This window comes from Carassius carassius, chromosome 6, assembly GCF_963082965.1.
Source record: "Carassius carassius chromosome 6, fCarCar2.1, whole genome shotgun sequence".
NCBI classification, from domain to species: Eukaryota; Metazoa; Chordata; class Actinopteri; order Cypriniformes; family Cyprinidae; genus Carassius; species Carassius carassius.
Genome location: NC_081760.1, coordinates 22310178 through 22326944, shown reverse-complemented (window position 1 = coordinate 22326944; position 16767 = coordinate 22310178). Strand labels below are relative to the sequence as shown.

Genomic DNA, 16767 nt, shown 5'->3' with positions numbered 1-16767 from the left:
GTAAAAGTACAGTCTGAGAATTCATTGGTGGCTATACCAAATATAATTGAGGTAGTCGATTTTACCTATTTATTTAGCAACATATGCTCATAGGAAAAAAAACGTGACTCTACCTACATTTTTTGCAAAACTTCAAAAATGTATATAAGGGTGACCATATTTTAGTTTTCTAAAAAGGAGGAGTGGGGTTCGCCTAACTTTTTGTTTGTTTGCTTGTTTCGTTTTTATAATAAAAAGTAAATAGAATAGAAAAAGAATGCTAATGTTAGAGGGTCATTTTTAAAATAAAATCAATAAAATAAAGTTAATAGAACAGAAAAATATATATTTTTAAAAGGTTTTAGGTCATTATTTATACTAAAAAGAAAATAAGTAAAAAAAAAATAGAAAAAGAACAGAGAATATGTTAAATACTCTTTTTTCATTTTAAATAAAACAAAAAGTTAAAATAGAAATACAACAGAGAGTGTTAGAGGGTCAAGATTTTTTTATAAAAAATAAAATTAAATACATTCCACCAGGAGGGAACAGTTCATGTAAAAGTCAGTGAAAACTTGGACATGAAGAAAAGTGCTGAATTTTGCCTGTTATAGATAACAGAGTGCTTAGTGATGCGAATGGCTGAGGGTTTATTGAAGGAGAGAGAGGATGAAGGGATGCTGGAGAAGAGGAATAGGTCAAAAGGTTCATGTCACTTCCTGTCTTGTCTTTAAGGCTCACTGTCACATTGCATAAAACGCCAAGTCTCTTGACCGACAAGCAATGAATGCTTAATGAAGAGAGAGAAAGAGAATGGCTCCAAAAGAGTGAGAACCCAGAGACAGAAATGTGGATGAGAGAGACGGAATGAAAGAAAGAGACAAGACAGACAAACAAAGAAGGACTGTTTCATCACTTCATTCCTGCCAGTAAACAAATGCACGAAAGTAGGGAGAGAGTGAAATGCAATCATAAGCAAGCTAATTTCCTTTGAACCAGCAGAGGAAAAGCCATTTACATTTCATGGATGAATGAACACACAAAAGGCAGAGTGGAATAGAGCTATGATTCTCCATCTAGCTGAAGTAGAGCAATGAAGCACCTCTAAAAGTGCTGAATTGAGTCAGTCATAGAAAAGGGAAAATGCAACACAATATTAAAACTGTTTATTGTAAAGGTCTGACACCAATTACAAACTAAATCTAAAATCTAAATACAATTAAATGGCAATTAAGTTTGTGGCTAAATGAATTGACAATATAAATTTAAAACAATTTAAAACAGAACCTTTCTTTCAGCTGACGTAAGATTTAATCATCCTAAACTAATCAAATCCAGTGTAGCTGTAGAATGTAATTCAACTCACTTACCTTTCTCCCATGAGCCTCTGTTACAATCCCATGATGAGCAGACGTCACTTTTGTCTAAAACACATGAGGTGACAGGTTAAATGGGATTGACGGAATATCTCAAAAGCAGTGCAGAGATACAGTCCGACTCGAATACAGATCTGTTATCAGAATTTCCCAACTATGTTTACTACATTCATCTGGTCATAAAAAGGTGAAATTATCTGTCAAGAGGGTCTGCAGCAGTCCTCTCTATATCATTTTGCTCTTTTATGATTTTTTTAATGTGTTCTAGGTTTCTGCATGTTGGTCACACCACATGTCTTTCATCTTCCAGACAAACGGTTTTAAAATTTAAAAATATAGATTTTTCTAAGGAAAAAAAAATTAACTTCTACTACGCTTATTGTTAAGAATTTGATTCTTTTTATTACTCGAATATTGAAATGTAAAATATGACATATACAGTTTGGCCCTATATCAAGACTTATTTTCCATATAGGTTACATTTAAGGCCATACATTATATTCACATTCTGAAACGAGAGAGCAGGAACGAGATGGAGTGAAAATCCAAATTTTCTAGCACAAGTTTATTTGAACAACACAAATATATATATATATATATATATATATATATATATATATATATATATATATATATATATATAATCCAATACTGGATTTTTTTTTTAAGCACTTTCATATATTTTTTACACTTTTATATATTTTTTATTTCATTCACAGTACATAACTAACTGTCACACTTACAGAAATGGAACATTTGTTTTTTAAGGAGCAGTGCCGATTCAATCAGCAGGAATTATGGGACATGTGTTCAAGGTCAGCTTGAGGTCAAGGCAGCTTTTTCAGATGCTTTTTTTTATGCAGTTGTGCAAATACTCTAATCACACTGGTTGGACACCTCTGTGATTAGGGACACTAGCTTTGCTCACTTTTGTGCCTACTGCCATCAGCCTTCTAGGGTTATGACTAATACAGCTGCATGCAGAGAGAAATCCATTTGCATGCCATTTACATACATCACTGCCACATAACAGAGATCCAATTAGCGTGGATAATATACACACTGCATGCATATAAAAGTACTTTAGAAGTCGTATCGTCTTTAATGGGAACTCTCTGTAGATGCGAACACCTTCACTTTGTTCTTTTTCCCATTTTGGGGCTTGACTGACATGGGCAGTATGAATTAGATTCTTTAGAAGCACATTGGGGTGAGTGAAATTTGCCAGATTTTTCAGATTTGGTTGAACACACTGATTGTGAAATGTGACCGACTGACCTGTGCCAGAGAAGTGGCGCGTGATCGAGAGCTCCCTGCGCTGGGTCTGTCCGCTGGCCGCGAGCCCTGGTTGGATGTGCATTTGTAGCAGCTCCACGAGTACTGCCTCTCACTCAAAACCCCCGGCTCTTTACGCTGAAGACACTGGCAGTGGTACAGGTGTCCACAGCTACACATGAAATAAGAGTTCAGAATGAGTAAGAAATATGGGACTCAAATATGGGATCAGAACAGGGTGAACAATGGCAGATATAATGCTAATATTTATAATAGAGGTCTCACAATAACCATGATATTTAAGAAATTAAATACTGATATCACGTTAATATTATACATGCGATAATACTGTACATAATCCAGCAGAAAAGATCTGGTTGACACTTCAAAAGAGTGGTTGGTTTATTGCACCTTAAAGGGATACTCTACCCCAAAATGAAAATGTTGTCATTAATCACTTATCCCCATGTCAAACCCATAAAAGCTTCGTTCATCTTCGGAACACGATTTAAGATATTTTGGATGAAAACCGAGAGACTTGTGACTGTCCCATAGACCAAGTAAGTCACAGTGTCTAAGTCCAGAAAAGTATGTAAGACATTGTCAGAATAATCACTTGCCATGAGTGTTTCAACCGTAACGTTATGAAGCGACAATAATATTTTTGTACACGATAAAAACACAAAATAATGACTTTATTCAACAGTTTGTCTCTTTGGTGTCTCTCGGCATCACCTTTGTGCAATTTTGGAGAACAGCTGCTAGCAGCAAAGCAGCGTAAGCTTTTCTGTGTCAGCAGTGCTGCACAGATGTGCTGTTTTCACAGAATACAGTAAGCTGCTTGCGTTCAGCTCATATTCTCCAAAATGGCGCTACGGTAATGCATAGAGACAGAGGTGACAAATTGTTGTATAAAGTCGTTATTTTTGTTTTCTTCTAGGGCTGCACGATTAATTGCATGCGATTGTCATGCGTGTCTCATCAGTAAAGCTGGTTCTGTGATTAGCGGTAAATGTCCATCACCTGCTTTCAAATGGAGCGGCACTTACTACACAGAGCTATAGTACACTGAAAAGCTTCACAATATCGCGTTCATAATCGCAGATGAATCACATGCAGTTATGAACGCGATATTGCATAGCTTTTCAGCGAACTACGGCTCTGTCTATTAAGCAGTCCTATTTTCTTCTCGTACAAAAAGTAATGGCAAAGAGGTCAGCACACATGCTCCACAATTCTGCTTATTCAGATGAAATAGGTTTGAGTCTAGGCTGTGATGTGTCCTGTCTCAACATCTCCGTTCTAAAAACGTCCCCCTTCCCAAAAATGTCCTGCCATAAAGCATTATACTGCAAGGTATGTCTGTACTGTAAATGGCAAAAACGTGCTAATGCTGATCCTTTTTGTACTTGTGTTGAAAGTTTTGGTTGCAATGACAAAACTGATTAAAGAATAGAAAAATATGTTCATTTGTGTTACAAGAAAAAAAAATTGCATTATTTTTATGAGGGAATTTTCATTTGTAGGTGAACAATTAAGTATTAAGCTATTAAGCAGCCCTATTGTCTTCTCGTACAAAAAGTATTCTCGTCACTTTATAACGTTACGTTGAACCACTGATGGCAGATGGACTATTCTGACGATGCTTTTCATACTTTTCTGGACCTTTTACAATGTATTTTACTTGGCAGTCTATGGGACAGTCACTAAGCCTCCCGGTTTTTGTCCAAAATATCTTCAATTGCGTTCTGAAGACAAACAAAGCTTTTATTGGTTTGGAACGACATGGGGCTACATGATTGATTACAAAATTTTCATTTTGGGCTGGAGTATTCCTTTAATACTGGTTGGTACCCATCATTTTTTTTTTTGTGAAGTGAATCAGGGTTTTTTTTGGTCTTCCTATGTATACCTGAAGATAATGATCTCCTCCTCGCTCTCTTGCCGTCTCTTGTACTGCTGTAAGCAGATGTTGCAGTGGTATTGTCTTGGGTGAAGCCCTCTACTGACTGCCTTGCGCAGGTGTGACAGAGACCAATGAAGATCTGAATTCAACAGATTGGTGGTCGTCTCCAACAATGTCTGAGAGAAAGAAAGGAGAGGTAAAGTAAACCATTGGAAAGGTTTAAAGAAAAAGAAGAAAAGAAAAACACTGAGTTATGGCAAAAAGTTCAGCACGCATGCTCCACAATTCTGCTTATTCAGATGAATGTTTGAGTCTAGGCTGTGATGTGTCCTGTCTCAACACCCCCTTTCTCAAAACGTCCCCCTTCCCAAAAATGTCCTGCCATAAAGCATTATACTGCACGGTATGTCTGTACTGTAAATGGCAAAAACATGTGCTAATGCTGATCCTTTTTGTACTTGTGTTGAAGTTTTGGTTGCAATGACAAAACTGATTAAAGAAAAGAAAAATATGTTCATTTGTGTTACAAGAAAAAAAAATGCATTTTATGAGGGAGTTTTCATTTGTAGGTGAACAATTAAGTAAACTTCATAACAGTAATACTGTAAGTAGAGCATCTGCATATAAGCACACTTAGAACTTTTATTTTTCATCAGAAATGGCACATTATTCGGTGTCATCTACACAGAGATCTACACATCCATCACAAATTTGAGACTCTGTTAATTAAATATCTTGACTCGGTTATGCTTTCAGCTACAAATAACGCGAAATGCATTTTACCATAACTAAATACATTTTAAAGATTTTCCCCTTACACACGAATGGAAAATGCATGAAAGCCAGCATATATAATATTCTGAACAGACTCCAGGAAATGATGAACAGCTACAGTTTCTAATAATATACAATTTTCCTTATGTGTTTTAACACAACATCTTTATGTTAAAAAAGTTCATTTTTAAGTTGTGTGTCAACTACCCTATTTCAGTTTAATTCATGAGGGAACACGTTTATTCATTAACAACCACAGGCAATGGAAGAATTTTCCCATAACTAATTATCTTATTTATGTATTAATTATATACAAATTATCAGGACTGAAACCAATGAGGCATGTGAAACGACTCAGAAGCTAAATGGAAAAAAAATGCCATTTCAATTCTCAAGCGTATCTTTTCTATCACAATCAAATATCTTTTGAAATTTGTGAAATGGATTAACATTTGAGCTTGTGCTTACATTAAATTGGTTCAGTTTATTTTCAAGAGTGGAAGACTCTCTGTTAATCTACACAGTCTCCTCACCAGAGGCAATGGATTTCAGCAAGGTCAGATAAAAAGACTGAAGAGAAGGAGAGGAGAGAGAGAGAGAGAGAGAGAGAGAGAGAGAGAGAGAGAGAGAGATAGAGAGAGAGAGACTTGATGTACGTTCTTTCATTTTGCTGTTAGTGCAGCATTTTGAGTATTACACATACATATCGGGAAGCACATTTAAATCTGACAGACATTTCCGATGATTTGAGAATACATTTCAAAATATTTCATCAGCTATTGGGGCAAATTCAGCTGGGTCTGTGTTGAAATGTATGCCAGGACAAGCTTTCCGAAGGGATTGTTCAAGTGTGTGTATTTATGTTTGTGTAATTGACATCTCAATTTTGTGGCTGCAAATTATTTACTGCAGGAGAGTCTCAAAAGCAAGGGGAAATGTGTGTGTGTGTGGGGGGGCAGTGGGGGGGGGGGTGCATGGGCGCTGTATTTCAGATGGTATTTCTATTTCCTTTGAATGAAAAGCTGCAAATTCCCATTGGTCATGGAAGGGAAAGTGCAAACATACAATGACACACACTTACTTCCACAAACTAAAAGACTGCATAACCATATCTGGTGACAGCTTAAACAAACAGTGCAAGTGAAACAGAGGTAAAATGGCAAAATACTTTCATTTTTAGTAGCATGATAGGAGCTCAGCAACGGGAGATTCTCCAAAAACCTCTCAGTTTAGTGAATCAGTTATACAATTTTTCAAAATAATACTTGAATGTTTAGATTAGTTCCTTTGTGGCATTTCATGTTTTTAATTTAACAAAATAAATATTTATTTTATGTTTTAGAGATTTTTATTACTGGTTTTATTCAGATTTTTTGGTAACACTTTATAATAAGGTTCCATTAGTTAATGTTAGTTAACTAGTTAACATGAACGAAGCAAGAACAATCCTTCAAGAGTATTTATTAATCTTAGTTAAAGGCAGGGTAGGTAATACATGTATAAACAACTTTCTTCCAAATTTGTTTAAACTTTCTATATATATCAATGCATAATTAAAATGTAAGTACTCTGATAAAAAGAGTATACAAATCGAGTGACTTTAGACCGTTTAATCTGTATTAAACACAGCTCATTATTTCCATTTCGGGACGAAACATAGGATTGGCTTAGGCGACTGTCACTCTCTCGCAACCATGGCAACCACCCTTTTGCCACACATGACCTGCCCACTTGCGCGTGCACGTTTGATTTGAGGAAACAGCACGTTTGATTCAACAGGCACGGATCCTAGGAATACCAAAACAATGGCAGAGAAACAGCAAGCAAAATTCACAGTACCAGCCTATGCAGTTAGTGAAGGCAAACCAGGCAAAAAAGGAAGACAGTAACAGTACAAGAAAAGGCAATCAAACAAAGAAATAAAACGCGAGTTAATATCGGCGTGGCTTTCCAGCGATTGCGAGAACTGAGGGAACTCAAGGGGCTGAAAAGTGACTCCTTGATGGCTTTATTTCTGCTGGACAGGTAAATCTTTCTTTTTGTATTTTGATCATACATATTTTTTTCATGAAGCATGTGTCATTAGCACACGTAGCTGCGTAATATAGCTAACATAACATTACTTAGCGAGCCGTAGTAGAGACGATAAATAATCTATAGGAGCCCAGAAGGGAGGGGGTGGAGTGAATGGAAATAATGAGCCGTCTTTAAAACAGTCGTGAGAGGTCTACAGTCACTCGATTTTTATACTTTCTTTTTCAGAGTACTTACATTTTAATTATGTATTGATATATAAATAAAGTTTAAACAAATTTGGAAAAAAAGTTTTTTATAAATTTTTTTTACCTACCCTGCCTTTAATTTTAATTTCAACATTTACTAATGCATTATTCAAATCAAAAGTGCTTGTTAACATTAGCATGAACGAACAATGAACAACCGTAGTTTTCATTAACTAACATTAACTAATAAAGATTAATAAATACTGTATTATTAACTAACCCAGAAATGTCTTTTCTAGAGGTTGAGGAAAGACAATTTCCACATCATGTCTAGACCGGACAGGGGCATTATAAAACCAGTCACCAACAGTAAACTAATGCCTCATTCTGTTTCTGACGTTCTTCATATGCTTGGAAAACTTCCAGCAACAGGGGTAATGGATTTCAAAGGTTTCAAATAATTGTGCATTGTACTAAAAGTCAAGGTTCAACTCATACTGCACCAGTTCATAAATGTACACTGTGGCCTTTTTAAGGTTCAGTTCTCAAAAGTAACAACTTGATTTAGCATTAATTTTGTCAAATATAGAATAGAAAGGAATAAAAGGGAACACACTGAAGTCTGATGCAAATTTCTGGATGCAATTAGCCTATAGGTGACACTAAGGTGGAGAAAGCAACTCTACACTAATAAACAAAAATCTATAAAAGAAATTAGCATTGCAAAAACGATATCAATAAGTGTCAGACAAGTTCTGTTGATTTTCAGACAACAAAGTCTCTTTATTCTTCTTTCTTTTGTCTTGACTTTCAGAAAATAAAAGGCAAAGCCCTTTTCAGTAAAGCCGAAACGAGGGAGGAATTTAATCCAGTTGCTACAATATAATAACACAAACCCAAATAAGAATTAATGCTTCAGAAGTTTTTTAGGCAGCTTTAAAGAAAGTTGTGTGAGGTCTTGAGATGAGGGGAGACTATTCATGGTGAAGTATTTAGTTGTTCATTAAGCAAAACTGTAGGGTGTATGTGTGCATGCCACTGATAACCATTACGGTTTCTAAGACGTCCAGAGAGCCGCTTGAATTATGCACTTGTTAATTAATGAAGAAACAGCCATTAATGAGCTCTCATAACACTCCACCCTCAACTGACCTGTTAGAGCAGCTGTGAGGATAAACTGGAATAAGTTAAGTATGATACTTCCTCTAAAGGGCGTCCCTCTGTTAAAAGCTAGTGGGATTGAAAAGGTACAGTACTTGTGTATGTGGGTGTGTGTAGATGTGTGTGTGTGTGTGTGTGTGTGTAGGTGTGTATGTGTGTGTGTGTGTGTGTGTGTGTAGGTGTGTGTGTGTGTGTGTGTGTGTGTGTGTGTGTGTGTGTGTGTGTGTATGACCCATCACTGTGTTGTTTTTATGAATATTGCTGAAACATGTCATAACAGGTCCATACTCTCTTAATAGTTTCGCTGTAGAATATTTATTTTATTATTATTTATACCAATAAAACCACCACTGGCATGTTGGAAATAAGCATGAAAAAGCCAATTTTAAAAACTGGTTTCTTTATAAGTAGGTACACTTTTTTTTCTGCTGATCGATTAATAAATACAAACCCAAAATTTGCTAAAATTACCAGCAACAGTTTGAAAACAAATCTTCAAAAAGATCTGCATTACTTTTAATTCATTCAAAAAACAAAAACTAGAATATGGAATTTTTACTGTACTTGATTGCACTGCAAAAGAGAGTTATGTTGTTTTCTAGTGCAAATGATAAAAAGATTCTTAAACCAAGAATCAAGATACATTGAAAAGCAAAATAAGATAAAATAAGATACCATAAAGATAGATACCATAAAGATTTTTTTTTTTCAAAGTATCTCACCTCCACATCTCATTCCAATTATCACATAAAACCCTGTGAACTTAGCTGCTGTTGCTTCAGCTGTGTGAACAGTAAGAGAAGGTCTCATTATAATTTAACCGCGCTAAATGATGTATCTTTCTATGCTGCTGTCTGAAGCAGCAAGAGTGCAGTTAATATGAAAGTAAGACATGAATGATGCATCATGGGTAGCTATATAACCATGGACACATTTAACAGGCTGTCAGGTTGTGTATCAACACCTAACAAACCCTGTACTACCACCTAATAATAAATAAATAAATAAATTTACATTGACATTTAGCAGACGCTTTTATCCAAAGCGGCGAAAAAATGAGGACAATGGAAGCAATCAAAACCCTGATCATCCAATTTAAAAAGTTTACCCCCCCACCCCAATGTTGCATCATGTTGCTATCTTGAGCATCAGTGTATGTTTTATAATGGTTGTGGATGAGTCCCTCAATTGCCCTCAGTGTGAAAAAATGGATCTCAAAATTATACACTCACTGCTGAAAAAGGTTCAAAATGTAAGAAGATGCTGGAAAACCAACAAATGTGCAGGACCTGGAGGATTTTTCTGCTAAAAAAAGTGGGTAGCTGAACTCCTCAGGAAAAAAAGATGAACAACTATCACAAAACATAAAACAAACAGTATAAAGAATCAAGCGTGTAAAATTTGAACGGGGTCATTGTTATATTATATTGTTATATGTTATATTCAGTTATTATTTTGTCTTGTAAGATATATGTAAACTATGGAGCCCCGCACATGAAATGCTAGAAAAAAAAAAATTGTTGGCACAATTTATTCGTTTGTTCCCTCAATTTACTAGATCATGTGCACAATTTAATAATTTGCTTAATAATGCCCTTCTTTTAAGTAAATCTTGACCTCAATATAATAATTTGTGCCCACATTCTAGGTAAATTAATAATAATTAGTTGTACTTCTTGTCCAAGTACACATTCTCATAAACATGTTGCTGCTATGTTATGTCATGTTATGTAATAACAGGACAGCAATAAATAAAAAAATTAATTTGTATGATCATACACACACACTCCCACACGCATACAAGAACTTAAGACAAACACTGATGACCATGCTTCTCTATAGTGTAAAAATGCATTTATAAAAGAAAGTATTCAACAGTAACAAAGCTGATGAGTTCAAATTGCTGTATAACACAAACACAAAAATGATGCTTTTAAACACAGATACACATACACACATGCACACGCACACTCACACTCTCTCTCACACAAACACACACACACACACACACACACACACACAACACACACACACACACACACACACACACACACACACACACACACACACACACACACACACACACACACACACACACACACACACACACACACACTACCTGTTCATAGTTGAAGGTTTCTAGCATCCCTAAAATGAGTCCCTGAATCTCAGCCAGTTTTCCTTTCCCATACACAGGGTCCTGCAGGAGAGAACACATTTAAGAGATACATTATTTTCTCATAGCTTTGATCACACTAGCAGAAATCTGTGTCTGTCTGTATAAAGTTTGTAAGTCAATTTTAAAAGCATGTTCAGCAGTAAACCAACTTAAGCACAAATCAGAGAGAAAACACAGTGCATGCTGCCAGACTGCAAACACAATGACAGCTGATAATTCCTAGATGATGAAGGAGTGCGGTCTCAGAAACAGCACACACACACACACACACACACACACACACAGACACACACACACACACACACCACTAGCTGTTATCGCGGGACTGCACACACTTGGGTAATTCTGCCCTCAGTAGGGGCTCAGATTGAAGCAGTCACAAAGATCAAGACCTGTAAGACTCTCACACACATACAGGATCCTGTTCATTCTGAGAGGCAGAACTGTACACACATTCCATTGTTATTGAGGGGAAAACACATGAAGGTCACACAATGGCAAAAACACCAGATTTCTGTTCATTCATTATTTTATATTCATATTACTTCCATTCTTGCTCTCTATTTCTTCACACTTTCTCAACATGAAAAAGTTTCTCCTCAGTTTCTCCTCAGACTGCCTTTGTCAGCTTGTTCTCCTACGACAACACATGATACTCTATTGATCCTGATAAGATACTTTTCATTGATCCCAATAGGGTACTTTACTGATCCTGTATGAAGAGAACGGAGAATAAAACTTTATATTGTAGACATTAAACTTTGTAGTTATATTCTGCCTCCTCCACACAAAATGAATGAAGCTAATTCCCCAAGGCCAAAACTGCTCATCCTCATTACAGACCATTATTCACACAAACATCTGGAATATCAAATCCATTGAGCTCAGGTTTGAAATCCAACATATGTTTTACAAGAAGAATGAAAACTAACAAAACTGAATTAACTTTACTCATTACTATATAGCACAAAACTTCAACTACCACTTATGGAACTACCCTTGGCATATGAGACATACCTCTAATCCAAAGGGGCTTCGATATGAACTAATGAACCCAAAATGATACGAATATGAAGCTCTCCTTTCTCTTTGAAGTGTTACAAGCTGTCCGTGAATAGATAAGATCCCTAGTTGCAAAGACTTAAATCTCAAACACAAAGAGATATTCTTTTTTAAATGTTAAGACTCGTCCACACCCCCCTAAAACGCTTTGTTTACACACGCCCCCACATGTCTACGTCACAATGTGGGAGGTTTTGTTCACACAAAGAAAGAAGGCATAATAACTTTATTGTTGCTGCCACCGCTACCGCCATGTTGATAAGACGCTGTGTGTTTTGTTGTGTAATAATGATACATTAAATAAAAACCATAACTGTTGTAATATTAATTTTGGTCAAATGTTTACTAATGGTTACAATGTTAAATCACTGATGAACTGTTATGGACTTGCTGCAGCCTCCCAGATTTACAGAATGATATAAAGAAAACAATTTAGCACATAAAGGATGAATAAAAAGAAAATAATTCGCTGCAAGATAATAGTTGTCTAAAATAACATCACTTTCTATTTCCAGCGAAACTGTTTCCCCCTGAAGCAAATCGTTCTCATGAATTTTAGGGACCCCCACGTTTTGCAGTACGCCTCTGGGAGCTACTATTAACCATCTCTGAGTTGTACAGTATGACTACTGCTTCAGGAAGAGACAGAGAGAAAGACAATAGGTGGTCTACTAATTATTTCAGCATGGTTGACTCAGATGAGCATCCTTGACTAAACTCCTTACTGGATATGCATGACACTCTAGTTGCAAGTGTTATTCAGCCTCCCAAACAACAGGTATCACAATTCAGACACTCTGTAAACACGCTGTAAACAAATCCAAACAGAAATTAAAGCTGCAAGCAGCGATGAACGGGCCCTCGCACTGGGCTCACCACCACCCCGGTGCCCATAGGAGAAACAGTGAACGTTGGGCCATATGCTTATAAAATAGTAAATATTTATGCAACATTTCCTGCTGCCAACAGGTGGCGCTATGATTACTACTGAATATCAGCATGTTAATGTCTTCAGGCCAGGACTCTTACCAAACATGCAAAGTTTCGGGCAGATCAGACATCTCATGTTTAAGTTAGTATAAAATAAGTAATTTCCTGTTGCCAGCAGGTGGCTCTATACTTATAGTTGAATATTGGCCTTTAGTTGTGTTCAGGCCAGGACTTTTATAAAACATGTGAAGTTTGGGTCAGACTGGAAATTTCTAGCATGCTGCCAGTGTATTTATCACTTGCTGGCACTTTTTAATATGTTGCTAGGAGTCCATAACAGTGTTACACATGACACTTCCTGTTGCCAGTAGATGGCGCTATGGCTATAACTGAACACAGGCATGTTGAAGTGTATAGGACAGGACTCTTGTCAAACGTGTGAAGTTTGGGGCAGATCGGACATTGCTTGCCTTAGTTACAGCAACTTCCTTTTTTCACTGGCTTAGTAGCATGCTTTAGCACTTAGCTAAGTGTTGCTAGCATGTTTTATTATGCTTCTGCCAGCCTATTTAACACTTTTTGACACTTTTTAATTTGTCCCTAGGAGTCCATAGCAGTGTTAACCTTGTCACTTCCTGTTACCAGCAGGTGGCGCTATGACTATAACTGAATTTGGTCATGGGTGTTTGTTCGGAACAGAACACCTATCACACAAGTAAAGTTTGGGGAAGATCGGACATTGCTTGTCTGAGTTACAGCAACTTCCTTTTTCACTACATTAGTAGCATGCTTTATTTCTTTCTTTTCTTTATTTATTTCAAGGATAGCCCCTTGAGATGTGCCATCTCATTTTCGAGGGGGTCCTAACAATAATGATAAACAATACGAAATAATAATAAAGAGTAAGTATTAAAGATAATTCCAAACTCATAAACACAAAGACACACACTCATTCACATACCCACGCACACTCCAACAATGCTCCCCGAAACTAGCACCTCCCAGCCCCCAGCCAGTATTTCACAAACTTTGCACAGATATGGTATGATAAAAAATATAATAAAAATACTGAGATACAAAAACACAAAATAAAATAAATCCCTCTGCGAAAAATAGAAATTGACATTTGCACACATAAGCATACTATACACCCCTTATGAATACAGCAGCTTGCATGCACAGGTAAAATATGCAATACATATTTATACAAAAATACACACATATATACAATACACTGGACCGTGAGTAATATGAGTCTTAAAACAGTTCAGAAACAAGAACAGGATGTTTGAAAATGGGTAATTAAAGATGATTTGAAAATATGAAAAGAAGTAATCGACCTAAGAGAGGAAGGAAGATTATTCCAATCTGATGGAGCTTTGAATTTAAAAGCACGACGACCAATTTCTTTACTGATTCTAGGAGTAACTAGAAACAGTTGACCCATGTGCCTGAGGCTGTATTGAGAGCTGAGAGGGATTAAATGGTCTTTCAGATATGATGGGAAATTAAAATAGAAACATTTGAAAATGAGTGTTAACCAGTGGAGTTGCCTTCTGTACTTCGGTGCAGGCCAGTTCAAGGACTCATACATTAAACAGTGATGGGTTCTATAAGGACACCGGAGCACAAATCTACATAGACTATTATATAATACGTTAAGAGGACTGAGATTAGTTTCAGAGGTGTTACCATAGATCACGTCAGCATAGTCCAATATTGGGAATATTAGTTGTGTTATAATTCTTTTCCGAACTTCTTGTGAAAAACAATCAGCCGAACGATAAAGTGATTTCAGACAACCAGATATTTTCTTAGTGATCGTATTAATATGATATTTAAAGGAAAGCCGGGAATCAAGCCAGAGGCCTAGATATTTAAGTTCTTCAATTTTGTCTATAGTTGTTCCATCAAGAAGGGTAATAGACCAGTTAGTTAACAACGAAGGATCAGGTCGAGTGCAAAACAACATGTTATATGATTTTCTCTTATTCAGGAGAAGCTTGTTTGACAAAAACCATCTTTGAACCAAATTGAAATCAAATTGTAAAGAGTTTTGAATTTGTGAGATGTCAGAACTGGAAAAGTATAATACAGTGTCATCCGCATATAAATGAATTTGGCAGTCAGAACAGATTTGAGAAAGATCATTAATGAAGATTGAGAACAAAAGCGGACCTAAGGATGAGCCCTGAGGAACACCTTTATCAATGATCTTGAAATCTGATTGACTTCCCAGGAAAAACCAATAGCATACATTTTATCTAAAAGAAGATAGTGATCAACCATATCAAATGCTTTTGAAAGATCTATAAAAATAGCACCCGTAAGCATATTGCTGTCAGCTGCGGACAGTATGTCATTAGTAAATTTTAAAAGAGCGGTAGTAGTTGAATGGCAGGGTCGAAAGCCTGATTGGTGTGGAGATAATATATTATGATCTATAAGATATGTAGATAATTGATTAAATATTAGTTTTTCGAATATTTTTGCTATACTATTGATAATAGAAATTGGTCTATAATTATTAGTATCTGATGCGTCTCCTCCTTTATGAAGAGGGATTAGTCTAGCACTTTTCCATGATTTGGGTGTTTACAGGTTGCGAAAGATAAATTAAATAAGTCAGCCAATGGAAATGACAAAACATGAGAGGCAAGTTTAAAGAACTTAAGTTCCAGACCATCTGGACCAGCACTGCATCCAGAGTTTAGACTATCAATAACCCGCTGAACATCGACTGGAAAGATTGTTTTAAAACAAAATGAGCCGCCACACCTATTCTGAGTCGATTTAAGACCAACGCTCGTGTAGCCAGACAGAGAGCTGCCAATTGTAGAAAAGTGCTGGCTGAATGCCTCTGCAATTAATCAGGGTTCACTCACAGTTTGATTAATTATTCTAATATGCATAGCAGAGCTTTTTGTGGATTTTTTGGTAATATCATTAATTCTCTTCCAAAATTTCTTCGGGTTCTTAAAATCAGTTAATAGGTGATCCTTATAGTAATTTGCTTTAGCATTTCTTGTCTTGGTTTTACATTTGTTCCTCAACTCCTTATATGCATTCCAATCATTAGAGTCCTTTGTGTTGCGGTATTGTTTCCAGGCCTTGTCCCTTTGTTTGAATAAATATATGAGATCACCCTTAATCCAAGGTAAATGTCGACCCTTGACCTTAATTGATATACAAGGAGCATGCTTGTTGATAATCTCGAAAAACTCGTAATAAAAAAAACTCCAAGCATCTTCCACAAATGGAATTAATTGAAATCTCTCCCAGTTTATGTTTAATATATCCTGTATGAAAAGTACAGGATTAATTTTATTGAATTGTCTTACTTTAATCAATTTAGGAGGAAGACGAGGTACTTTGATTTTCCAAAAACAAAAAACCATAGAGTGGTCACTAAAAGAATCAGGTAGAACCCCAGATTGTAAAATTCTGTCAGGATGGGAGACTAAAATCCAGTCAAGCAAAGATGAGGAACTAGGACAGACTCTAGTAGGTTCAGTTATGAGTTGAGTTAGATTTATACTGTTAAAGAGATTACGATCTTTTTGCGAGGAGCGGTCAAGCCAATTAGAGTTGAATAAACATATAATGTTCATGGACAACCAAAAAGAATTTCAATATTGTAATTACATGTATAGCCTTTAAACTTCAGGAAATATAATGCCCTTTACACTCCATCAACCTACATACAGTATCACAACGAGTGAGATATGAAAAACACATTTATTAAGAGAGATAATACCACCGTTATAATGTAGACATTTTGGTGATGAAAACAACATTACACTGACCAGAAAAGTGGTACAAAAAAAAGGACATCTTGCTCTCTTCTGATTGCTGTAATGCATTTTCGTAGATCTTTTTGTTTGTTTTTTTCTTTTGGATAGC

General features: G+C 36.2%; 1 protein-coding gene across 1 annotated transcript in view; it reads right to left on the bottom strand.

Moving 5' to 3' along the window:
- The window catches only part of LOC132142498 (vacuolar protein sorting-associated protein 8 homolog), a 148426-nt gene that overhangs the window by 27319 nt on the left and 104340 nt on the right, over positions 1-16767 (bottom strand). The window contains exons 40-43 of the mRNA XM_059552410.1: positions 10813-10893; positions 4543-4712; positions 2634-2802; positions 1350-1403 (exon numbers count right to left, since the gene is read on the bottom strand). Of these exons, the coding sequence (XP_059408393.1) occupies positions 1350-1403; positions 2634-2802; positions 4543-4712; positions 10813-10893 (474 nt within the window). The remainder of the gene's footprint in view (positions 1-1349; positions 1404-2633; positions 2803-4542; positions 4713-10812; positions 10894-16767) is intronic.